The 26,658-nt window shown below is 39.0% G+C and overlaps 1 protein-coding gene across 1 annotated transcript in view; it reads right to left on the reverse strand.

Annotated features, from left to right (window-relative positions):
* TMEM168 (transmembrane protein 168) overlaps nt 1-17,350 on the reverse strand; it is a 29,604-nt gene extending 12,254 nt beyond the window's left edge. The window contains exons 1-2 of the mRNA XM_007516138.3: nt 17,106-17,350; nt 9,292-10,536 (exon numbers count right to left, since the gene is read on the reverse strand). Coding sequence (XP_007516200.1) covers nt 9,292-10,419 — 1,128 coding nt within the window. The 5' untranslated portion in view covers nt 10,420-10,536; nt 17,106-17,350. The remainder of the gene's footprint in view (nt 1-9,291; nt 10,537-17,105) is intronic.
* Nucleotides 17,351-26,658: the final 9,308 nt, after the last annotated feature.

Raw genomic sequence — 26,658 nt, forward strand, 5'->3', positions numbered from 1 at the left:
CTCGGGTGAGACCTTTCCTTTCATAGTATTCTCTAATTCCATCCCAGGTGGTTCACTTTCTAACAAAGTCCCAAAACCTAGATATAGACCAGGTTCTGTGAGAGAGAGCATATATTCACACTTATCCATAAACTAGTGCAAAATATATACCTGAAAGCAGAAGTACACTAGAGTTTGCAGTGAGTACCCCCCTAACACTTCCTCTCCACTATTCCAACCTTTGGGTCCATGACTGCTCAACAATTTGTTTGGCTTTGTATGTTAACTCTCTTTTCAGCCACCAGGTTCCAGATGCCATCAGGATGCCGGCCAGGCTTCCCTAGACTGAAGACCCCACCAATATGTCCTGGAGCTCCGCTTCCCCAGAGACCCACCCTGCTAGGGAAAGAGAGAGGCAGACTGGGAGTATGGACCGAACAGTCAACATCCATGTTCAGCAGGGAAGCAATTACAGAAGCCAGACCTTCCACCTTCTGCAACCCACAACAACCCTGGGTCCATGCTCCCAGAGGGATAGAGAATGGGAAAGCTATCAGGAAAGGGGATGGGATATGGAGATTGGGTGGTGGAAATTGTGTGGAGTTGTACCCCTCCTACCCTATGGTTTTGTTAATTTATCCTTTCTTAAATAAAAAATAAATTAAAAAAAAACACAGACAGTCTTTTTAATACATAGGCTGTCTTTGATATGTTGTCTCTCCCAAAAGCCTAGACCAGGGAGAACAGAAGCAACCAGCAGCACAGCTATATACAAGATGCCGGGTATTATACCCCAAACCCTAACAAAGGGACTTTCCAAAGTTAACCCTATCACCAAATAATGTGACGATAACAGTAACTATCCAGTCTTCTTGAACCCTAAGACAACAAGAACCTCACATTTCCACTATAGAGCCTTTATTTCCCCCAGTCCTGGAACCTTAGGGTGGGGCCCACTTTTCTGCATACTGCTCTCAATTCAAATCAAATAATATTGCATCCACGGATCGCAACCTAATCAACTTAACGAGTGCCACCGCAGCATGCTTCACTTCAGACTGTGACCAGAGACTTCAGGTGTGGAATGACAACCCTTCAGCCTTATCACTCGGGTGAGACCTTTTCTTTCATAGTATTCTCTAATTCCATTCCAGGTGGTCCACTCCCCAATAAAGTCCCCAAACCTAGATATAGTCCAGGTCCCCTGAGATAGAGCATAGGCTCACCCATGCCCATAAACTAGGGGAAAAATATATACCTGAAAGCAGAAGTACACAAGAGCATGCAGGGAATAACCCCCAATACTTCATCTGCACTATTCCAGTCTTTGGGCCCATGATTGTTCAACAATTTGTTTGGCTTTGTATGTTAACTCTCTTTTCAGCCACCAGGTTCCGGATGCCAGCAAGATGCTGACCAGACTTCCCTGGATAGACGACCCCATCAATGTGTACTGGAACTCCGCTTCCTCAGAGCTCCACCCTACTAGGGAAAGAGAGAGAGGCAGACTGGGAGTATGGACTGACCAGTCAAAGCCCATGTTCAGTGGGGAAGCAATTACAGAAGCCAGACCTTCCACCCTCTGCAACCCACAATGACCCTGGATCCATACTCTCAGAGAGATAGAGAATGGGAAGGCTATCAGGGGAGGGGATAGGATATGGAGATCAGGTTATGGGAATTGTGCAGAATTGTACCCCTCTTATTCTATGGTTTTGTTAATGTCTCCTTTCTTAAATAAATAAATAAATAAAACCTACAAAAAAAACATTAAATATTTTATTAAGGTAACCCAAAAGTGAACAAGCTGGCAATATAAAAAAAAAAAGTAATCATAACAGATGGTAAATATGCCTAGAGTAGACAACATAAAATTTGGCCTTCCTCTTTCCATTTTACTGACAAGAAAACCTTTATGTCTATAACTTTAACCTAAAAGTTATTGTTTTTTTATGACTTCAGTCATATCTTTACATTTTAAAGTGCTCCCTGTAGCAAGATGGCCTTGTTTGATAGAAACCAGTTTAAGTAGAGGTACTTTTCTCTCTTGTCTTAAGTTCACTCTCAAGCTTTAGGACAAGGTTTAATTTTCAAATCAGAGGGGCCAGGTGGTGGTACACCTGTTAAAGCACACGTGGTATAATAATGTGCAAGGATCTGGGCTCAACACCCCATTCCCTACCTAAATGGGGGAAGCTTTATGAGCCGTGAAGCAGTACTCTCTATCTCCCCCTTCCTTGTAAATTTGTTTTCCTCTATCCAATAAATAATAGTAGCTCATAGCAGAGTGCCTTTTATAGTGGAAGTTCAGTAATAAAAATCTACTTGAAGTACTGAATGATAGCTCAGCTCACCCCTTTACCATGAGAAAAGGACAGGGTTCAAGGCTCTGACACATGGGAATACTATGCATGACACCAAGGGAAGCTCCATTAATGATGGCTCATATTTCTTTCTTCCTATATAATTCTCTCTCTCCCCCTCTTCCCTACTCTATATGAAAGTTAAAAAAAAAGGGGGGGGAGTAATGGAATCATGCAGGTATGGGGGGAAAATAAATAAAAAGGAAAGACTTCAGGCTGTCCTCTGTCAGAGGTCTGGAGTTAAATTGTAACAAGTTTTCAGGCTGAGAATAATAGCAATAGAATAATGCAATTATCCATGAACTCTAATGACTAGCATTCTCTATGAGAGTCTGGGGATTGTACAGGGGATGAGGATAAACTCAGTTATTTCTTAGGACACCAAAGAGGTGTATCTGTCCTAATGACATTTAGACAATGGCTAGTATAGCTAAGTCTTAAACACCCTTACCTGCATTTTTATGTCCCCTCCCATAAAAATGTTCTGACATTTCTATATGATATATAACTGCCTGTTAATATTTACTTCCTTGATGCACGTTCATTTAAAAAAATCTTTTATCTTCTTGTTCCTTTTTGTATCATTCATGTTTCTATCAATAAATTTTTTGTTGGAGTTCTGGTTGGGGTCCCATCTCCCTCCAGATGTCTTCAGAACATCAGACTGGTGTCTGATGTTAATCTCTCTCAACCATGAGATGTGATGGATCTCAGGGTCCTGGCATCTGGCTATGGTTCTCCCCTGAAGTAGCCATAATATACTAAACATAACAACATACCAACAAACAACTACGTACTGTCCTTTCATTAAAGTAATTTTTAGCAAAAATTAGCAAGTATCATAGAGGTAGAGCACTGGACTTGGAAGCATAAGTTTGATCCCTGGCACCACATATGCAAGAGTGATGCTCCGACCTCTCACTTTCCACATCTCTCTCTATATATGTGTGTGTCTCTGTTTCTCATGAAATAAACTTAAAAAAAAAATAAGAAAGAGATGAAGGAAGGAAGAAAGGAAGAAAAAGACCACCAAGTAGTTAGTAGCTATCAGTTCTCTATTATGGTAGGCTTCAAGCCATGGTCAAAATAGCCCATTCAATAAAATTTCTTTATGTAATAAATACCAATTTGAATTTCACTAAAATAAATTGGTATTGCAATAACATAAAATAGCTATTAACTTATATAGAAGTATTTTAAAAGATGTTTTTAATATTTATTTATTTTCCTTTTTGTTGCTCTTGTTGTTTTATTGTTGTTGTAGTTGTTGTTATTATTGATGTTATTGTTAGATAGGACAGAGAGAAATGGAGAGAGGAGGGGAAGACAGAGAGGGGGAGAGATAGACAGACACCTGCAGACCTGCTTCACCGCCTGTGAAACAACTCCCCTGCAGGTGGGGAGCCGGGGGCTTGAACCGGGATCCTTATACCAGTCCTTGCGCTTTGCGCCACGTACTTTTAACCCACTGTACTACTGCCCGACTCCCCGACAGAAGTATTTTTTATGAGTCACCTGAAGTAAAACAGATTGGAAAGTTTCAGACACATAATTCTAAAATAGATGAAGTCCACCTAAGAAACATAACATATAAAAGTATGCTATAAAGCATTATAGAAATGGAGGTTGTATGACCTTCAAGTTGAGAAATTAACATCCAAATCTTAGTTCAGGTATTTAAAAAATATATCATAAAAGCTAGTTTTCAGTTTTTGGTGTTTTCTTTTTTACTTTTCTTGATCATGGCACTACCTGACTATGGCTAATTGGTAGTACAGAAGACTGAGCCTGGGCCCTCTGGCATGCAAGTTGTGTTACCATAGTACCATCTCCTAGGCCTTACTTTACAGTTCTAAAGTGGAGGGAAAGGGTGTTGTGGAATGGACTCAAACTTTGAAATTCAACTTTAATTTTATCCCAACTCTGTCACTTAATCTATGTGTAGATGAACAAATTACTTTTTAAAATCTGTATCTTAATTTCCTGAATTGATGAAAAGGACATAATAATTACATTATAAGCTTATTACATAGGATACAATTGTCTAGCAAATAAATAGTAACTTTGACTTATAATGAAGCATTTGAAAATTAAAATTAGTTCATTGTAAGTAAAACAACAGAAATCTAAATGGGTAGTATTTTCATTTAAATGGCAACTGCTATTTAGAAGATCTGGAAAATTGTTAGATACATTGCAGATATAATGGAATTACCTATTAATGTACACAAAGAAAGAAAAAAATTAAATGACAATCCAGTTAACGGTGAAAACAATACTGGCAGGTATGGAAATCAAAGTCTAAAAAGAACATACATCAATACAACAAAGACTATATAAGGCAAACTCACAGCTAACATTAAAGATGAGAATCTCAAAACTTTTCTTCATATGGTGAGACTAGGTTCTCCTGTTTTTTCTTGTGTTCTGGGAGCTTAGCTCTCAAGTAATTGCTACTCAGCATCTGATAAGTTTGTGTGTGTGTGTGTGTGTGTGTGTGTGTGTGTGTGTGTGTGTTTTGCCCAAAACCCCCTATAAAATTAAATAATGTAGCTCCAAAGGCAGATCAGTCTCTCTCCTTAGCTATTCTATTTGGCCTTCAAGAAATCTTTATCTGAGCCATCCAGTAAAAATGCTTCGGAGGTAAAATAGAATGGGAAAAATTATCAAGACAAAACAATGCCCTTTTTTTCTCCCTAAAATTAAGTGCTGCAGAAATTGATGAATAGGCATGTGTAATACTTTTCAGTGATGACCATGGGCAACTTCCTCATGGTTTCAGTAAGAATGTGTCCATGTTGGCAGGTTATTTCCAAAACAAAACAAAATGAAGAAAAAGAAAACTAACCCAACTGTTTTCCAGATTAAAATAATCTGGGATAATTTTTGGTAAATGAAAGCAAGCTTGAAATTGCTTGGTTTCACTGAAAAGACATACTTTTAATGTTATGAGCATTAGGGATATTTCTGTTAACAACAACAACAAAAAAAATTGAGTCTGTCAATAAACGTGTCATCTTGAAAAAACTCTATTATGAGAAAGTACATAAAAATTATTTTCCAATCAAGAGATGCTGATGCTATAGATGCATTTGCTTACTTCTTGATTTTTACTAGAGATTAAGGTCCTTAAGGGTTAAGAATTCTAAGCCGGGAGACAAGGGACACAGTTCAAAGTTAGAACACAGGCCCTAGGTTCAATTCCCAGTAGTGCTATATGGCCAGAACTGAGAGGTGCTTTGGTCTCTGTCTCACAGCATAAATTATTCAGAAGATTTCTAAATTAATCTATGCAATTAAAGCTAATGGAAGTATTTCTGTACAGAAAATGAGATGTTTTCAATGAGAACATAAGGAATGGAAATGTTTTTACTATGGATAAAAGGTAATCTTGTTCTAAGGAAAATAGAAATTTTACCAAGCTTATTTTGAGAAACTATATAGGGCATATTGTCAGGAGATGGGAAAGAATGACTTTCAGCGGACTTCTACTGCTAGCAGTTTGGCTGAACATTAATATTTAGCTAGAGGCATAGCCATAAAGTTGGAAGAACAGGTAAAGTTAGAGAACTTCTGCAAAGATAGGAAGATATGCTGTGGATCAAGCGCTGAGCATAGTAACTAAATCTGATTAGGATACTGAAGAGGTTAAAAAAAAAGGGGGGGTGGTTTGCATTATGTCTCCTGAGGTTATAAATCTAATCAGTCAGTCATTAAAATATAAAAACCTTAAGAGATAGCTAAGAAATGGACCATCAAAAAAGAATTAAAATTTTGATTGCTAGAGAATGGCTCTTGAATTTCAGCTTTCATTAGCAATTAAGGATTCTAAAGAATGGAAGAAAGTAAATTTATGGAAAGTAGATAAGACTAGAAGAATAGATTGTGCTTTCTGAATAAGGAAAAACAAAAATGGCAAGAGTTTTCTTTTGGTAAAGGGGAGAATAACTTTGTCTTCAAGTAATATGATTATTCTAGTATCGAGTTTTTTTTTAAACATAGGACAAAAACTTAAATATAATAAATGACAAATGGTTTATGTAAATGGCATCTTGAGAAAGGAATTTTTATGTATGGTCAAATTGAGTGAGATTAGCATGAATTTAACTTGAATTTCTCTTAGCTAATATAACAAAGCTTTATGATACTCAAAAAAATTATACTTCATTTGATTTTTTATCAGATTTGAAAGTTTTTTGTATAACCATTAAGCTGTCTCCATGGTGCTATTTCATATCCTTTTATATCATATTTGATAATGAACTGTAGTAGCTTTTTTTCAATTTTAAGTTCATTTAGTTAAGTAGTATTATCTTACCACTTTTGAACGTATCTTAACTATCAAAGCATGTAAGTTCATATATATATATGTGTGTGTGTGTGTGTGTTTGGGTTTTTTTTTTTTTTACTCTGAAACTTAAACAACTGGTATAGTAGTAAAGTGTGCTTTGTATGAGACACAAAAAGCAGTATCTTAACTGATCACTTTATTGGAGTGACTCTGCTAACTAATGTTTCCAGGTTTCCTTTTTTTTTTTTGCAGCCTTCTGAATTAGAACCAAGGACAAGAACTGTCCTTTTTCTGAACAATACAAACTAGACTGAGAGAACATGATAAAAACTTGACAAGTCGTTTGAGGCCCCCCCTCCCCCGGCTCACCACCTGCAGGGGAGTTGCTTCACAAGCGGTGAAGCAGGTCTGCAGGTGTCTTTCTCTCCCCTTCTCTGTTCCACCTCCTCTCTCTATTTCTCTCTGTCCTATCCAAAAACAATAGCATCAATAATAACTACAACAATAAAACAACAAGGGCAACAAAAAGGAATAAATAAATAAATAAATATTTAAAAAAAAACATTACAAGTCATAACATAACTACAATAATAAAACAACAAGGGCAACAAAAAGGAATAAATAAATAAATATTTTTAAAAAACTTTACAAGTCATAACAACTCGCATACAATCTTTAAGCCTGCAGCGATGAAAGATCAGGACTTTATTACTAAGAAAGGCCATCACATTTAACTTACAACCTGTCAGAATGCCAGAGCCTGCCTTCACTAAGGTGTTTCAAGCCTCACTTTTGCTTTCTTTTTAATTATGAAAACTTAATTACTAAATATTTACTACCACATTATGAATTTCTATATTCTATTTTATGACTTTGCTGATTCTCCCCATTCAAGTCTTTCTAAAAATCTTCCTCATTGGTTGCCTAATTCAGATTCTTTAAGACTTACAGTCTACTGCCAACATTCATTACCCACTACCCTTTTTTGTTTGTTTGTTTATCTTGTTTCCACAGGAATGCCCTTCATTAAATTTCTGACTGGTTGCATCACAAAGCCTACACATCAGGATCCACTGAAACCTAATCTTATAAGAAATTAAATTCTCTGTTATACATGGCTGTGTAAATGGAATAATGAGAAAAAAAAATGTGGTTGAAGATCTACCACATTTAGCTTTAACTTTGAAGGATCAAAAGATCTGCCCTGAAATAAATGCAAGAGACTCTGCTTACTGAAACACATCCATCCTTCAGTCTAGATGAAAAGAACCCTCTCAGGAATCCCTAAGAAGTCCTTGTTCATTCTAGGGAATAAACTCTTGAATAGTCATCTTTTCTCACTTCAGTATCCCAAATACTATCCCACTAAAGATTTAATTCTACCTGATAAAGTAGGCCTCTTAATGTAGAATGCTTACCCAAGACTGCAGACCTGCTTTGCATGACTAGCCTTATAACATTAAGGCTCAAATGAGTCTGTTTCAATTTTTATGGTGCTAATATTAATTACACCATGTTAGAATGTTATAATAAGCCTTTGTAAGTCCAGATAACCTACTGTTTAATTAGGACTGCCAGTAAAGTTTTAAGGGCATTGCCATTAACAACTACTTAATGTATTTAACATTTCACAAGTTCTCAGTTCTCCAGATAGTAGAAATGTCTTTAAACATAGATACCTATAACTCTTTCCCCCTTGTTTACCTTGTCTTTCATGGTATATAACCCCATTGCTACTTGAAAAACAATGCATTAGTTAGATTTTCTCAAAGTCTTGTCCACAGAAGAAGTTTAACCAACTGCTGCAGATGTCACATAAACCCACAACCTGTTATGATCATTATATGTCCCTAGTTGCTTTTATCATTTTGAGTCTGTCACATATGCCAGTTTATAAAACATTTGGGCACTGTGAGTTTTAGCTAACATTACTCACTGTAGTTTGATTACGATCCCAGGGGTAGAAATACAGAAAGAGTTAGTTAAAACACTCATTGATTACAGAAAGTAAGAAAAATTGGGCTTCCACATTGACTGAAGTATTTGCCAGAAACACTGATTCATCATTTTTGGGGGGGGGGGATCCTTTAGGCCAGATTCCTACTATTATAACATGATATGGACATAATTTTTTCGTTATTTTGGCAGAGATCAAAGTAAATATCCTCTCAATATTCATATAGTACTTTGATTCTGTAAGTAAAATTAAATGAACACACAAAAAAGTTGTTTCTTGAAAATACAGCCTTGACTTTACAATTAATGAAATAAACATTTGATCACACATCACAGGTATTGACATAACAGAAAAACCATAAGCTAGGGAATCGGGTGGTAGCACAGCGAGTTAAGCGCACATGGCGCGAAATGCAAGGACCAGTGTTAAGAATCCTGGTTTGCCCCTGGCTCCCCACCTGCAAAGGAGTTGCTTCACAGGTGAAGCAGGTCTGCAGGTGTCTATCTTTCTCTCCCCTTTTGTCTTCCCCTCCTCTCTCCATTTCTCTCTGTCCTATCTAACAACATTGACATCAATAACAACAACAATTGTAACAACAATAAAAAAGCAACAAGAGCAACAAAAGGGAAAATAAATAAATATTTTTTAAAAATTAAAAAATAATTTAAAAAAAAAAAGAAAAAGAAAAACCATAAGCTTACCTGCCAGGAAACTGCTCCCAAAATTGCTGTTGCAAGAAGGCTAAAAAAAACTAACTGCTCTGAAATTAAGCAAAAATGGCGCATCCCTTTGGATGCCATGATTCTATCAAGGCTATTGTTATCTATCCTGTGGGTAAAATATACTTTATGACAGTCATTTAATTTGGTATGGAATCCCCAAAGAGTTAAAAGAAAAATAATATGACAAATCATCCAGAAAATTCCAAAAATGGAAAAACCTGGTATTACAAAATACCAGAGATGAGTGTCCCTAAGTTTAAATGCTGAAAGAATAAAAAATGTGAGCTCAATCATTCCAGTGAAAACAACTGAAAGTCTTCTGCAAATTCTTCCACGATATAGAAAAGGCTTCCACCTTTCAGTCACTGAAAGTCCACTAAAATAAATATCAAGGAAAGGGTCAGTTATGAGGCAAATAAAAAAACAAGCAAATGCAACTGGATTTTGAGGAGTTTCTAATGAAGAGAAAAATAATAAAGCTGCAAAAATAACTAAGTTTGGAATAGCTAGGAAAGATTTCATTCTCAGGTCAATAATCAGCATGGCCAGTGCTATAACAAGTAAAATGACACCCATGGACTTCTCCAATAACATAGTTGTGCTGGCAATAGCAAATCCAACAAGTTCAAGAAATTCAACTGTGGTTAGTAAAGTGGGTCTATGACGGATATAACCAGAAATTCTCTCAACCAAAGCACATAGTATCCTTAATACTATGGACGTTAGAAGTAAATATTTGGTTGATTCTTCTTTCACATCATTTATAAATAATGAATTATCAAGAAAACAAAGAAGGCCAAGCAAGAATCCAAACCAAAGATTGGAGAGACTTAAGCTTGCTGCTTCCATTGAAAAATAATAATAGAGTATGCTGGCAATTCCAAGAACAAAAAGACCAAGAATAAAAATCACCAAAATTAATGAATTTTCTGTTTTTTCCCATCTTACATAAAGACCTAAGCATATAGCAACCAGTAAATTGATTCTGGCTAAATAGCCAAGATAACGCACTGAAGAATGCATGTTCACTTCTTTGTTTACTTCTTCCAGTCTCGTCATTGCTAAGTAGAGACAATGACTAAAACAATAACGCAGTGATTTACACATGTAATCTGGCAATTTGGGCTTTCTCTAAAAGTTACAAAAATTAATTGCTTGTTTTTCATCCAGCAAATCCAACTCTACTTCAGCATTTTTTCAGGTGGAATTTTTGTTTATAATGATCTGAAAAAAAAAAGAAAGAAAAATATTACAGTATCAATTTTACATAATTTACTTCCCACTTGTATTTCCTTTATACAAAATAACTAAATAAGAAATAAAGTTTAAAAAAAAAAAAGAAAGTTTCTTCTGAACCCCAGTTTAAAACCTGATTGGTATATTAATTTTCATGACAATTCACTGTGACTTTACTCAGTATATCCAAACAAAAATGTAAGTGTTTTGGTGCTATTCATCATGTAGTAAGATTGCATGACTAACTCATCATCAAAGAAACTCCTTTTCCAGAAGATAAGGGTGTGTGTGGTGTGTGGTGTGTGGTGTGTGGTGTGTGTGTGTGTGTGTGTGTGTGTGTGTGTGTGTGTGTGTGTGTGTGTGTAGGACTGAATTCGGAACATCCTGGAAGCCTTCAGCATAACTACTATGCTGTCTTTTCAGCCTTCACATAATCCAATAATATGGCTTACCAACAATATGCAAATGAGAGATAATTAATTTAGTGTAGCAGATGAGTTTAGCACAATGGAAAGCACAGATACAAAGGTTGTCATTACTTCTAATTTCAAAAGCACCAGCATATAATAATAGTAACTATTACTATAAGCCAAAAACTCTCTACATCTTTTTATAAAGCAAGTCTAAAATACTATTCAGTCTTAACCTTTACAGTGTCTAACAAATAAACTTACTAGAAGTAAATTTTGACTGATTCACATTCCTTCTTCTTCTTCTAGCGTTTGCCATTCACATTCCTAAAGTTATTTTACAGATCTCCCTGTACCTTTACTAAACTTCTTGGGACACCAAACTTACTTTCCAAATCTACATACTCTCATATTGGTAAATTCATAACAAATCAGTTAGCAGACTCTGTAGTCAAAGCTGAGAAGCTGGAATGTTAAACTGTTACTGTAAAATAAATTTTTTTGTTTTTTTTGCCTCCAGGGTTATTGCTGGTGTACGGTGCCTGCACAAACAAACGCACTGCTCCTGGAGGCTTTTTTTTTCCCTTTTGTTGCCCTTGTTGTTTACCATTGTTGTTGTCATTATTGTTGCTATCGCTGTCACTGTTGTTGGATAGGACAGAGAGAAATCGAGAGAGATGGGGAAGATAGGGGAAGAGAAAGACAGACACACCTGCAGACCTGCTTCACCACTTGCAGGCAGGGAGCGGAGGGCTCGAATCGGGATCCTTATGCTTGTGGTTAACGCCATGTGTGATTAACCCACTGTGCTACCACCGGCCCCCTAAAATAAAAACTTTACAATCTCACTTTAAAAAAAAAAAGCCTAGGGGCTGGTATATAGCTCACTCAGTACAGTGTATTCCTTATCATGCATGAAATCCCTGGTACAAACCCCAACAGCATATAGGAACACCACAGCAGTAAGGGGCAGTCCTTCATAGATGGCGGAGTAATGTTGAGGTGTCTCTCTTCTCTGTCTGTCACTCTCCCTCTCTAAATATGCTATTTTATTTAATATTTATTTTATTTGTTACATATGAAGACAAAATTTCACAAGACAACTCAGTGCACCACTCTGGTATATGTGGCATCAGTATTCTAACTGGGAATCTCTGGCAAGCAAGTTCAATGTTCCACCAGTTGATCTACCTCCCCAGTCACCGTTTTTTATTTATTGTTATTATTACTGTGGGTTAATGGATTATACTATAGTTGTTGGCACATGGGATAATCTCGGGAGTGGTAGAATCAGATATGCATGAGATCCAGGTGCCAAAAATAAAAAATTTACATTAATGACTATATGGTAAAAGATCCATAAAATTTATTTCAACCTTCAAATGTCCCCACAACTTGCAATTAAAATATGGCAAGTTAAAAAAAAAACTATCATATTATCCACTAAAGTTTTCTAGTAACTGTTTCAGACATATCTACAATGAAATATCCCTGCTGAACTCAACCAGATAAAAATCTTGTAAGTATCTAGTTTGATATCAGTTTCTATATATTTTACTTTCAGGACATTAAGAGACCCAACAGAAACACAACAGCCTAGAATTAACCATTAATACTTCACTTGGTAAGAGTAGAATGTCACTGAATCACCCTTAGGGTCTTTGGGAGGTTATAAATATTTTATTAATTCCATTTCTCTGTGTTTATCAAATTATTTTTACAACTAAATCTATCTCATTAAACATCTCCTCTCCCCCCATGCCCTTTTCTCTCACCACATTTATCACTGGAGTTTAATGTCTGTGCTATGAATACACTACTCCTGGTGGCCATTTTCTTCTTCTTTTTTTTTCTTCTATCTTTATTAGATAGGACAGAGAGGGGTCAGGTGGTTGCACACCTGATTGAGTGCACATGATACAATGTGCAAGGCTATGGGTCAAGCCCCTAGTCCCCACCTACAGGGGGAGGCTTTGTGGATGGTGAAGCAGTGTTGCGGGTGTCTCTTTGTCTCTCACCCTCTCTATCATCCCCTTCCCTCTAGATTTCTGGCTGTTTCTACCCAATAAGTAAATAAAGATAATACAAAAATAAAATAAATAAAATAAAGTTAAAAAGAGGGAGAAACTGGAGAGGAGACAGAGAATAAGAAAGATAGACATCTGCAAACTTGCTTTAGGGCTCATGAAGTGTCCTCCCTGCAGATGGGGTGTGGTCTTCAAAAGAGGCCCTAGGAACATGCACTCTCAACCAGGTGTGCAACATCATCCAGATGTTAACTGCCTTTCCTCAAATTATATTTCCATTAAATTTCACTTAAGTGATCATATACTGTTAAAGAAAATTGCTTCTTTTCTAAAAAAAAATATATATAGCATTTTTATTTATTATTTTATAGAGCCAGAGAGAAATTGAGAGGGGAGGGGAGCAAGATACAAGCAGCCCTGCTTCACGTGACTCATGAAACTTTCCCTCTGGGAGGAGGGTAGACAGCATAATGGTTATGCAAAGAGACTCATTCCTGAAGCTCCAAAGACCCAGGTTCAATCCCCCGCACCACCAGTTTCTCAGAAATATCATTTTATGTGTTATATAATCATTCAGCAAATACACTAGAATATATATCCTCCATGAGTTAATGATAAAGAATAAGGGTTCAGACTAATTGCTGCTAGACAAAACACAAGCACCAGTCCATAAGGTTGTCACTATAAATTCATGAAATTTCCTTCAATGTTTCCCTGGTCAGCACACCAAATCTCTCTTGCTCAAATCTCTGACACCCTGTGGTAGTTGCATTCCCATGGAATGATTCTGCCTCTAAAAGTATTAGCAGAAAATAACTTAATTGAGTTTCTATCACCAACAACCCATCTCTAACTGTATCATCTAACACCAGGAAAGAAGAGTGTCTCTTCCATATCTAAACCTTAATCTAAACTATATTGTGTATATCTTTGTCTTCTGCAAGCAATGGCAGAACTTCACTTTCTTTTTTCAAACTTGATTCTTCCCTTACCCACTAGCACATACACATTTGTAAATATTTTAAATGCCAAAAAATCCCCAGCAATAAGATAAACAAACAAAATAAAAACAACCCAGTTATCTCCATTTCTTCTTCTATATTCAATATTCCAGTCTCTTGACAGTAATCTGACTACTTCTCACTTCACTGAATTGCTGTGTCAAGTTCTGAAATGAGCTGAAAATTCCTGAATCCAATGGGTACTTTCGTTTCACTATCCTATACATTTTCAAACAACCTGATCTTCTGAAATTTATACTTCCTTTAGCTTCCAGTGATAGTCTCCAGAGTTTCTACCTAACCCAATGGCCTCTTCCTCTTGATTTCTTTGTATGCTCTTCATTTTCTTTTTTTTTTTAATATTTTATTTATTAATGAGAAAGATAGGAGGAGAGAGAAAGAACCAGACATCACTCTGGCACCTGTGCTGCCAGGGATCAAACTCAGGACCTCATGCTTGAGAGTCCAAAGCTTTATCACTGCACCACCTCCCGGACCATGTATGCTCTTCATTTTCAAATGATTCAATGGATGTTCAATCCCCAACCTAGGTTTTTCTCTCACTATATACTTTGGATGATCAATAGCACTCATTCCCAGGCCTCTAATTATAATCTCTTTCCCTAATGACACAGGTATATTGGCCTGATAGAAAATAAAAATAAATTTATTGCTACACTAATAAAAACCTGGAAATGAGGTAAATACAAATATGTAAAAAATTAAAGTATATAATGGTAGTTCTTCCAAGATTGCAGATATGGGTTGACTATTATTTCTAAACTGTCTATATTTGTATATATTTGCCCATTTTTCCCTATGGTTCTGCCTTCTCTTCTTTTCTAAGTCACACCTTCACTTACTACTACTTCTGAATGTCCTCTTTTTCCTCTTCTCTCTCCAGGTCCTGATGGAGCTGAAGTTCAAAGGCCTCTGGTCATCTTCCTCTATCATCCCCCCACCCCCTGACCCAGCTGGAAGTATAAACCAAAATTCTTTTTGGGGTGCAGAAGGTAGGAGTTCTGATTCTGTAATGGCTTCTCTGCTGGAAATGGGCATTGGCCAAGTCAGTCCATACCTCCAGGCTGTTTCTAAGATAAATGTTTTTAAATAGCTAGTCTACAAGTCTTTCCCCATTCTAAGCTTTTAAAACAAATTGTCCTGGGAGTCACAGCGGGTTAAGCCCACGTGGGGCAAAGTGCAAGGACCAGCATAAGGATCCTTATGGTTCCATAAGGTTCGAGTCCCCGCCTCCCCACGTGCAGGGGAGTTGCTTCACAGGCGGTGAAGCAGGTCTGCAGGTGTCTTATCTTTCTCTTCCCTTCTGTCTTCCTCTCCTCTCTTCATTTCTCTCTGTCCTATCCAACAATGACGAAATCAACAACAATAATAACTACAACAATAAAAAAAGGGCAACAAAAAGGAAATAAATATTTTAAAAAATTATCCTGAGTCAGACAGAGTACGATAACAAAATATTATAATTTATTCCAATTGGTCTATCATCACTAATGATTCAACAAAAGATTTGAGAGGCAGATAAAAACAGAGTATATAAGAATCATCTGCATATAAGAAAAAATAAGCAGTAACCACACAAATCTGCTGTATAAACAAACACACACACACACACACAACTCTAACCTTACTCACTGGTCATTACTTATGCTTAATCCTCATCATTCTTCTTCCTAAACACTTTCTGAAGGTTGAAGTAACACCCCTACGATACCATTCTAACTCTGTCCTCATCGTCTAGTGTTTTCTAGTATACACTTTTACCCTACAAGAAGTGGCCTTTGTAAAACCAAAAATTGTCTTGTCACAATGCTATATAAAACCCTTCAATGACTTTTCATATCATCCTTTGGTGGGGGGTGGCAGGGGGGTAGCATTAATGGTTATTCAGAAAGACTTATATGCATGAAAAACAAACAAGAAAGAAAGAAAGAAAACCCTAAAGTAAGCTCCTTCACACTGGATCTGAATAAGCTCCATTGCTTCATTTGTTATTACTCTTCATCTTTTTGTATTACAGACATACTTCTTCAAATTAGAAACTGCACAAACGTCATTCCCCCTGCCAGAGCATTCCTTCCCCTTCTTCTGGCCCTTACACCTAACTTACTCCTACTCTTCATGTCTGACTTAAGAGCATTTTACCCATTTATATTATTTTTGTATTTTCTCTATCAAAATACTCATCATTTGTTCTATGTCTGTGTGCCCCACTAGGTCACAATTCTACTAGAAAGAAGTGGAACTAAGGGAAAGTCCAGGAAGATCTGGCTTCTTTCTCGGTTTCACTCCAACCTTCACTTAATAAAATCCATCTCCCAAACCATTTAATTCTCTTCCATACCCTTCTAGGAAACAGCTCCCTAAGAAGTGCAAGATACCACACAGTATCACTTTCATCATCTTTAGATTCAGAAACCCTTCCTGCCCCATCAAGTGATGTGAAATGCGAAAAGAACCGTAAGGGGAGTCACGGTTCAGGAAATGCCCGTGCTTGGGTTCTATCAATTCATCACTCTGTGAGTCTACATGTACACATGACAGGAGAAATGGAAGCTCGAAAATTAAACTGATCGGCAATGGCAGCTTTTCTTCCATTCTGTCTCCTTGCAGTCAAGATGTGGGAAACCAGAAAAGCCTGGCGGTTCTGAGCCACCTTCCTCTCCTGGGAGGAGGAGGGTACATCTGGGCCGAGTGAGGAGACCGCCGAGCTTTAGGGCGACCCCCGGCCCCCTTCCCCATACACACACACACACACACCACACAGACACACACACACACGGCGACCCCCGGCCCCCTTACACACACACACACACCACACACACACACACACACACACACACACACACACACACACACACACACACACACACACACACACACACACACACGGCGACCCCCGACCCCCTTACACACACACACACCACACACACACACACACACATCTCTCGGCCCCACTCCCACACCCCACCCTACTCTCGTCCACTTCTCCCGCAGAATGCGACCCAACTCCCGCCCCAGAAGGCGAGCTGGGCGGAGTTTGCGGTCCCGACCGCGGGGGAGCCTGACCCACAGTTCACCCCCCTTCCCAACCCCCCTACCTGACTTGGTCGCCGCCACCGAGGCTCCTTCAACTTTCAGACAGACACTGCCCTGAGGCCAACACAAATAAGGGGAGGGCCTTTGGGGGCTAAATTTTTCATTCAGAATGGGTAAGCGGCATTCCACCGGGAAATGTAGATCCCGAAGCCTCAGGCACTACTGCTGCAGACCGGTCTCGTCGGAAACTTTCTCAGCACCGGCCTTGCTGTGGCCGCCATGTTCCCGCCACCGGATCCGCGACGGTACGGAACGCCGCGAGGGTCAAACCACGCCGCGCGCTTGGCCCCGGACGTCCGCCTCTCCGCATCCCACTCCCTCACTCGCTTCGCCTCGGCCCTCCCTGCAACCCGCATCTTTCCGCTAGCATCTCCATCGCCACCTTCAACGCGGAGGGACCCCGGCGTCCGACGCCTGCCAGGACCTAGAATCAGTCTCAGGGAGCTGGGATGGGAAAGATCACACTCAGCTTGATTGACTCTGTTCATCAAAGAGGTCTCCGCCTCTCACTGGAGCGAAACTGGGGCAGTTGGGGTCGGACCCTGGCCACTCGCGGACTGTAAATAGTACAGGAGGCGGTACTGCTCTTTAATACATAGCGTATAATATATGGCTAAAGACCACGCTTCTTAGACTCGCCTTCAAAGCCCTTCCCTCCTACTTTTCTAATTAAGGCTCCCTTTAATACAACACACAGGCCTTTCCTCCACTGACAACACTAAGCACTCTCAGCCCTAGGTTCCATTATAAGGTCTTGGGTCTCTGGAGCATTAGAACCCCAGGGAGGGTTCTCCTCCTCTAAAAAGAAGGAGAAGGAGAGAAGGGGGGGGGGGGGATAGATAGCATAATGGTTATGCAAAGAGACTCTCATGCCTGAACCAGGGAGGGTTCTCCTCCTTCTCTAAAAGAAGGAGGAGGGGGGAGGGGGAGGAGAAGAAAAGGAGGGGTAGATAGCATAATGGTTATGCAAAGAGACTCTCATGCCTGAACCTCCAAAGTCCCAGGTTCAATCCCCCCCACCACAATAAGTCAGAGCTGTGCAGTGCTCTGGTGTTTTTCCTGTGTCTTTCTCTCTCTGCATCTCTCTCAAAAATAAAATAAAATACTTTTTAAGATGTTTAAGGGGGAGGGAGATAGCATAATGGTTATGCAAACAGATTCTCATGCCTGAGGCTCCAAGGTCCCAGGTTCAATCCCCTGCACCAACATAAGCCAGAGCTGAGCAGTGCTCTGGTAAAAAATAAAAATAATAATTATTATTATTAATAATAATAAAATGTTTAAAGGAGAAGAAACTCTAAATAAACCTAAGGGGGTGTTACTTGAAAGTCGTGTTTCCAAACAGTTGTGGAGCCTGGTTATTTGGATATTTAATTCCTTCATGAGATCTTGCTCGATAGGTTGTGAATAGTTGGCGAAACAGTTTCTTTTTTCCTTCTTTCCTCCTTTTTTTTTCCCTCGTGGAATAAAACAGTCCCTCAAAAAGTATGAATTCCATTTCTCTCCAAGAAGTCTTTCCTGTCTACTTTTTTTTTTTTTAATCTTTATTGGACAGAGACAGCCAGAAATCGAAAGAGAAGTGGGTGATACAGAGGGAGAGAGACAGAGAGACACCTACAGCACTGCCTCACCACTGGCAAAGCTTCCCCCGCAGGTGGGGACCTGGGGCTTGCACCCGGGTGCTTGTGTACTGTAACATGTGCGCTCAACCAGGTGTGCTACCATCCGCCCCTCCTGTCTGCTTTCTATCCTCATCATTTTCTACTGCTTGGAGTTCTTTTTTTTAAATATTTATTTATTTATTCCCTTTTGTTGCCCTTGTTGTTTTATTGTTGTAGTTATTATTGTTATTGATGTCGTTGTTGTTGGATAGGACAGAAAGAAATGGAGAGAGGAGGGGAAGACAAAGAGGAGAGATAGACACCTGCAGACCTGCTTCACTGCCTGTGAAGCGACTCGGGGGAATCGGGGCTGGAACTGTGATCCTTAAGCTGGTGCGCCATGGGCGTTTAACCCACTGCGTTACCGCCCGGCTCCTCTGCTTGTAGTTGTTAGGAAGCTCAGTCAATCTTGGTGAACTTCAGTTTCCTCTATATGTAAATGGCATGCGGAAGCCTGGTGGTGGTGCAAGGGATTGAGTGCACATGTTTTCGTTCTCCAGGACCCAGGTTCTAGCCCCGTTCCCCCACTGGGGACGGGATGGGGGTAGAGAACCCTTCACTATAGGTGAAACAGGTCTGCAGGTATCTTTCCCTTTCCTACTTTGTCTCCCTAGTACCTCCCAATTTCTCTCTGTCCTATCAAATAAAAATAGAAAGGCAAAAAAAAAAAAAAAAGGATGGGTGATGGTAGCAATGTATTAGTAGTGCAGGCACAGAACCCCAGTGATAAGCCTTGTGGCATAAATTAATTAATTAAAAAATGGAATGCTAATAATACCTACTTTTACAGGGTCATGTAGGGATTAAATGAGGTGTCTGCAAATTTAACAAAGTTCAAAATCTTTAGTTCAAAACCTTATAGAGCTATAAATTCTGAAACCTGGTTACCTTTAACCTCTATTTTGCCTTCCCCTACCTCTCTGAACTCTGATCTACTTTCATTTCCTCAAATGTAGAGACATGCCCAGCTTTGCTCACCATAAAATCAGCCTAGCAGAGTGCCTCTTATACAATCGGTATTTAGATATTTATTAAATAACAGCACAAAATGGATTTTCAACAATCTAGTTCTCCCACTTACTTTCTATAAAAGCTTCTCCTATATATTTCTAATAGATCATAGATTTATTTTATTTTATTTAATGTTGGGGACAAGGGGTCAATGTGAACAATTCATTATAGTAATGAGGCACTCATTGGAGGAGAATTCAGCCAGACAGGAGAAAGTAAAAGTGTGTGTGTGTGTGTGTGTGTGTGTGTGTGTGTGTGTGTGTTTTATCACCAGGATTATTGACAGAGTTCAGTATCTGTAGGACAAATGCACTGCTCCCAGTGGCTCTTTCTTTCTTCCCTTTCTTCTTTCTTCTTTATCTTTGTTTTTCTTTTCTTTATGTTTAAAATTTTTTTTTTGATAAAGATAGAAATTGAGAAGGCCCACAACGACCCTGGATCCATACTCCCAGAGAGATAGAGAATGGGAAGGCTATCAGGGGAGGGGATGGGATATGGAGATCGGGTTATGGGAATTGTGGAACTGTACCCCTCTTATTCTATGGTTTTGTTAATGTCTCCTTTCTTAATAATAATAAAAAAAATGGTTAAAAAAAAAGAAATTGAGAAGGAAGGGGAGGATAGAAAGGGGGAGAATAAATACTTGTAGCTTTACCCTTAAACTTCCCCCTTACAAGTGAGAACTGGGGGCTTGAATCAGGCCCTTCACAGAGTAATGTGTACGCTCTACAGGACGTGCCACTTCCGGAGGCCCATAAAAGAAGTAAGATTCTGTATTTCATTATAAGTCATTAAATTTGTTATGACATTAAATTAATTGGGTTGATGGAAAGTCATGACACATATTTTGCATATAAAAAACAACAGAAAAGGGGAGTGGGCGGTAGCACATTGGATTAAGTGCACACATAGGATGAAGCGCAAGAACCCTCATTCCACCCTCTGGCTCCCCACCTGCAATGGGGAGGACTTGCTCCCAATCTGTGAAGCAGTTCTACAGGTGTCTTTCTCTCCTCATCTCTGTCTTCCCCTCTTCTCTCAATTTCCTATCCAACAACAACAACAAGGGAAAATGTGGCTGCCAGGAGCAGTGGATTCATGGTTCAGGCACTGAGCCCCAGTGATAACCCTGGAGTCAAAAAACAAACAAATAAAAAAAAAAACAGAAAAAATATGCCATGACTTTTTCAAAAGCCTAATAGTAATTATCTGACTATTGCCTAGTTGATGACTTTGGCCTGAGCATTGCAGTATGAGAACCACATTTCCCAAGAATCTCTGCATGAACTATGACCTGATGCAGCCACATCAGCCTTTACTTTAGTGAATCTCAGAACACTGGTAGTATATGTGAATTGACCAATTACAAAACTACTGAAGGATTTAAACTAAATGTTCAGGCTTGGTGGTTCTACTTAATTACATATGTTATGAACATGTCACCAAAATTGGGAGTTGACTGGTAAATTCTGACTCACTTCCTCTAGATCTTTTTGTTTACTCTTGGTGTCTATTCTTAAACATCAATAATTCACTGATTCCAAAATCATGCCGGTAGTCAAATCTCTCCCTGATTTATCCACTCTATGTCCTATTGACTAAACCCTAATAAATGCATTTTCTCCTTAACCTCACCTGTTGACTAATTCTCACTTGGGTGCTCTACTATTTATCACCTATTAATTAGAATTTGGCACCAACAGACCTCAGAAAACCAGCAAGGGGGTTATTATTCAAGCTAAGGACTATGGGAAGCCAGGTGATTAAAAAGAAGCCATTTCCTTCCCCCTTTATCAAAAATAAACACCAGTGGCCTGGTAGTTTGCTCGACAGGTAGAGTTAAGGATTTGTAAACACGGGATAACAAGTTTGGCCAAGTTATCCTAAAAAAGTGTTTTTAACTCTGGAAAAACAGTTACATTCGTTTAAAGAAGTATTTACTTATTGAATATAGACAGAGAAATTGAAAGGGAAGAGGGAGAGAGAGACAGAGAAACACCTGCTTCATAGCTTGCAAATTTTCCCTTTATAGTTAGAGAAGACTGTGAGCATGAACCCAGATCCTTATGCACTGTAACATGTGCACTCTACCAGATGCACCACCACTAGTGACTCTCCCCCCACCCCCAAACAGTCACATTCTAACCTTCTGAGTTCCCTTTATTCTCAATTCCTTAAAGGCACTGAGGGGGATGACTTTTCCCCTCTATCCCAACACCTACTCTATAATCATTATTATTATTACTACTACTACTACCAGTGTTATCACTGGGGTTCAGTGCTTGCACCACAAATCCACTGTTCCTGGTGGCAATTTTTTTTTCCTTTTTTGATAGAGACAAGAGAAACTGGAAGGGAAAGAGAAACATCTACAGCACTATTTTACTGCTCATGAAGCTCTGCCTCCATCCCTAACCACCCTACCACAGGGAACTTGAACCTGGGTCCTTGTACATGGTACTATGTGTCTGGTACATGATGCACCACCAACCAGTTGCTCAATACCTAAATTTTATTTCATTTTATTTTTGAAAAAAACAGTATTTTATTTTTTTCCCATTATTGGGGGATTACTGTTTTACAGTTGACAGTAAATACAATAGTTTTTACATGCATACCATTTCTCAGTTTTCCACATAACAATACAATCCCTACTAGGTTCTCTGCCATCCTTTTCCAGGACCTGTTCTCTCCCTGACACCCACCCCAGAGTCTTTTACTTTGGTGCAATACACCAACTCCAGTCCAGGAATACATAAATTTTAACTTCCTCTTATGAAGTTATTTATGCTTGAGATTACATGAAAAAAAAAATCTAGATCTTCACTAAGATGTGAACAGAAATGTCAGCTGGGGCCAAGTTTAACCTCATGGACTTTAGAACCCCTATGAATCAACTCTCACATATACACATTCATTTCCCTTTATAATCCCCTTGCCTTTCAATCAGAGAGATTGCAATTTCAGAGTATGTAACCAGCTCTTTCCCCCAGGAAAACCCCCTGCAAAATGTCTCTATAAAAAGCCCCTTGCTGTCAGTATTGATGCTTTGCACAGTTTGTGGTGAATTGGGGTTTTTACCAGTAATACTCTCAGACTCAGATATTCCTATGTAGATGAAAAGTCTGAAATGCAATCACTCTAAATGCAATCACTATTCAATTCCCCTATAAATCTATAACTCAGACTGTCTGAGGATTGTCACTTTGCCAACAATCTGCTAGATGTTTCTATTTGAATGTATTGCCAATTTGTCTTAAATGTGTATCATTTATACTATCTAAAGTTCCCATTCTGCTTGGATAAAATTCCCCACCTTCAGAGTCTAGTGGCTGAAATAGAAATGCCAAATGCTTGTTCAACCAGTCAAGTACCCAGTTGGAGGCTAGTGAATCAAAATAGCAGACATAGAAAACTATATACCTTGGGTAACCTCAGGAGTATATAGCAAGGTATGCTTAGGAGGCAGTAGTGAGGGTGGTCTGGTATTAGCCATCCAACGTATTTGTGTCAGTGATTTATAAGGCCTATGCTTGGCAGTGGCAGTTCCAGAGTTATCTCCTGTCTGTTCTAAAGTCCGTTATTATTGGTTGTTTCTCAGCCTTTGAAGCTCCAACTCTCAATTTCTAGAAATCTTCTTAACTATACAATATTCTCTAACAATATGCATTTTATTTCTGCTTAAATAAGCCACAGCTGTTTTCTCTTCCTTAAACCTAAAGCCTCTATTCAAAGCAGTGTTTTTTCATTTGCTACAAACATGAGCCTTTGCCTTGTGACCTTGAAACTATTCCGGATGCTTGTTATCTTATTGGTATACTTCAGAATGCTTCAGTAAGAGGTGTTTGTTTGAGAGATAACTTTAATCTGCACATTCTGGTATGGGTAATTAGCATTTGAAAAACGCTAATCAAGAAACTTCACTACAAAGTTAAGTGCACAAGTGTTTCCAACATCACTAGAGAACAATGTCTTAGAAGTGTATTATTAGCACGAAAGATTAGAAATCATTTTTAATTGTGCAAATAACAGGTGTTCAGGAGACATAGTTGAACAAACTATTATATAGACACTTCTTTATGTTTTGGGGTGAAAGTGGCCTAAGAATCTGCTGAACCTAACAGACAATCTTGAGAATAACTCTGAGTCTCAGTCATTGTTTAGTATTTTCCCACAAAATATTGAATGTGTACTGTCTATGTGCCTGCTTGTTGATATTTGTGTGATAAAATTAAGTTTGAGACTTGATTCCTCTGCTGAACACAGTGTGACAAGTAGAAAGGGAAGAAATGGGTAGTTCTCATCAATCTTTAGTTGTGAAGGCTACTGGTATTTACTGCAAGGAACTGACAGTTGTGAAGGCCAAGTGTTATTCATTTTCACTCACCATATTTCTGGACTTCATCATTTTCTTTCAGCTTCCACTCCTACTACCCTTACTACAGTCCTGACACCCAGTTACCTCAATAACCTTTGTGTGGGTCAACTTCACCCCTGACTAATCCATCACATCAGTCTCACAGTTCTCTGTGTCACTTTTTGGATTAAAACTAGTGACTTATGCAGGCTACAGAATAAAATCCAAACTCTTTTTAGTCTGGCACCTGAGTTCCTCCAAGACATGATCTAAATTCCCCTTTAGCAGGACCTATTTATCCAGAAATTAGAAATGTCAGGGTCAGTTTCTGACATCTGCCATATTCATAACCAAACACCTGGATATAAAACAGTCACCTGGGAACCATTCTAGAGACAAGAGATTTAAATTGAGGTTTATTGGTGGCAGTGTAATGATCTAATAGTTGGAACATCTATTGCATTGCATCGACCTTCCCGTGGTGCATCCCGTGAGTACCCATTCATTGGGGAAACTGACGATCCTTCCTAGCCGACTGAATCCACACGGATCCCAGTCACTTTCAAAGCCAGCAACAAGCAGCTCCTGACAGCTTTCAAGCTGTTGGTCCTGCTCTTCGAGTCCTCCAACTTAATATTGAGGGGCTGTCCTTCGCCAAACGCGTTATCTTCGCCCACCCTGTTCAGCGCTTGACGTCTCGTCATCCAATCTGGTCTCCTGCGCCTGCACTGAACTTCTCTGTTCCAGACTCTTGGAAACAGAGCTAGCAGTCAGCTGAGGTGGGGAACGGTCACCTCGTCACAGACCCCTGTGGGCGTCAACCCGGCTTTGACCTAGCACGTTATGATTGGGCCCTCCTCGGTCGCTATCGAGCAGGCCATTGCCTGTGCGCCACTATGTTCCATCGCTGGGGAGCCAGAGACGACCCGAACTGCCCCTGCGGCTACAGACAGACTATGACCCACATAGTCAACGACTGCCACCTCTCCAGATTCAAGGGAGGTCTCAAAACTTTACATCAGGCTCAACCTGACGCTGTTGACTGGCTACGGAAGAAGGGCAAACGCTTGAAGAGGAAGTTGGAACATCCATTCAACAGCTGTTTCCACGCAGGCAAGTTCTGTGCAGGAACCTGTAAGTATGCATGCTGAGTTGGGAAGCTTCTCAAGCTGTGAAACAGTGTTGCAGATTTATTGCTTCTCTCCTTTTCTACTCCCCTAGGCTGCTGATAGTAATGGAGTCATTATGCAGGCACCAAGCTCTAATGAAAAAAAAAATGTATATGTATTTTTTTAATGAAGTAAAATGAAAGAAGTAGAACCTTATAGGAGAAAATGATGATACTATCGTCAATTGCAATCCCCTTTGACAGTGAGTCACATCTAATATCTATGTTATTTCTTATTTTTCCCTTTGCTTTCCTTCTCTCCGTCCTCTTCCTCCTCCTTCTCCTTTTCTTATGCCTCCTCTTCTTCTTCCTCCTACTAATTCTTCCATCAAGTTCTAGAGGTTAAACCAACTCTATAGATAACTTGTCTGCTCAGTTATTTCTGCATGACACTTCAGAAGTACAAAGTATTTTCATCTATATCATATATAATGTAATCTTTATAAGACTTCTGTTTTAAATTTTGTATCACTATTTAACAGATAAAAGAACTGAGGTCCAGAGACATTACATTGTCCCAGAGCAGGAACTTTTGCCTTCAGTTTTTTTTTCTTCAAGTCTTAGATCATCAATTGCATCTTTTAAACATTATTCCTCTTTTTTTTTGTGTGTGTGTGGGGGGGGGACAGGTATTTCTATCCCATTATTTATTTAGTATTCACAGTAAATAGGCACATGGTTATGGTCTGATTCTGACTACTTTTTAGAATCATTTGGAAAAAATTTAACCCACAATCGTTCATTCTTAAGCCTAGTCCAGATCAATTAATATCCAATGGGGTAAGTACCAAGTAGACTATAATCTTTTTTTTTTCCACTGGCACCAGGGTGACTGCTTCACCACCACTCCCAGTAGCCTTTTTTTTTTGTCTTCATTTATTTATTTATTGGATAGAGACAGCCAGAAATTGAGATGGGGTGATAAAGAGAGACACCTGTAGCACCTCTCACAAAACTTTCCCTTTGCAGGTGGCGACTGGGGGCATGAACCTGGGGCCTTATGCATTGTAACATGTGCACTCAACCAGGTGTGACACCACTTGGCCCTTCAGTAGTCTTTTTCAAAAAGTGTTTTATTGTTTATTAGCAATTCAATATTGATTCATAATATTTTAAGGGGGTATAGTTGTAAGGGGTTTAATGCTATACAGTTCCTACCACCAGAGTTCTGTGTCCCATACCCTCCATTAGAAACTGCCCTATTGTTTATCCCTCTGGGAGTATGGACAAACATTATTTATATGGATGAACCATGTTTGACTAAGCCTTTTCCCAAATTTAGGCTGATTTTTATTTTTTGTTAATGAAAAATGCTATAATGATGAACATTCTGACTCACTGAATTTGTGATGTATTAC

This window comes from Erinaceus europaeus, chromosome 8, assembly GCF_950295315.1.
Source record: "Erinaceus europaeus chromosome 8, mEriEur2.1, whole genome shotgun sequence".
In the NCBI taxonomy this organism is placed as follows: Eukaryota; Metazoa; Chordata; class Mammalia; order Eulipotyphla; family Erinaceidae; genus Erinaceus; species Erinaceus europaeus.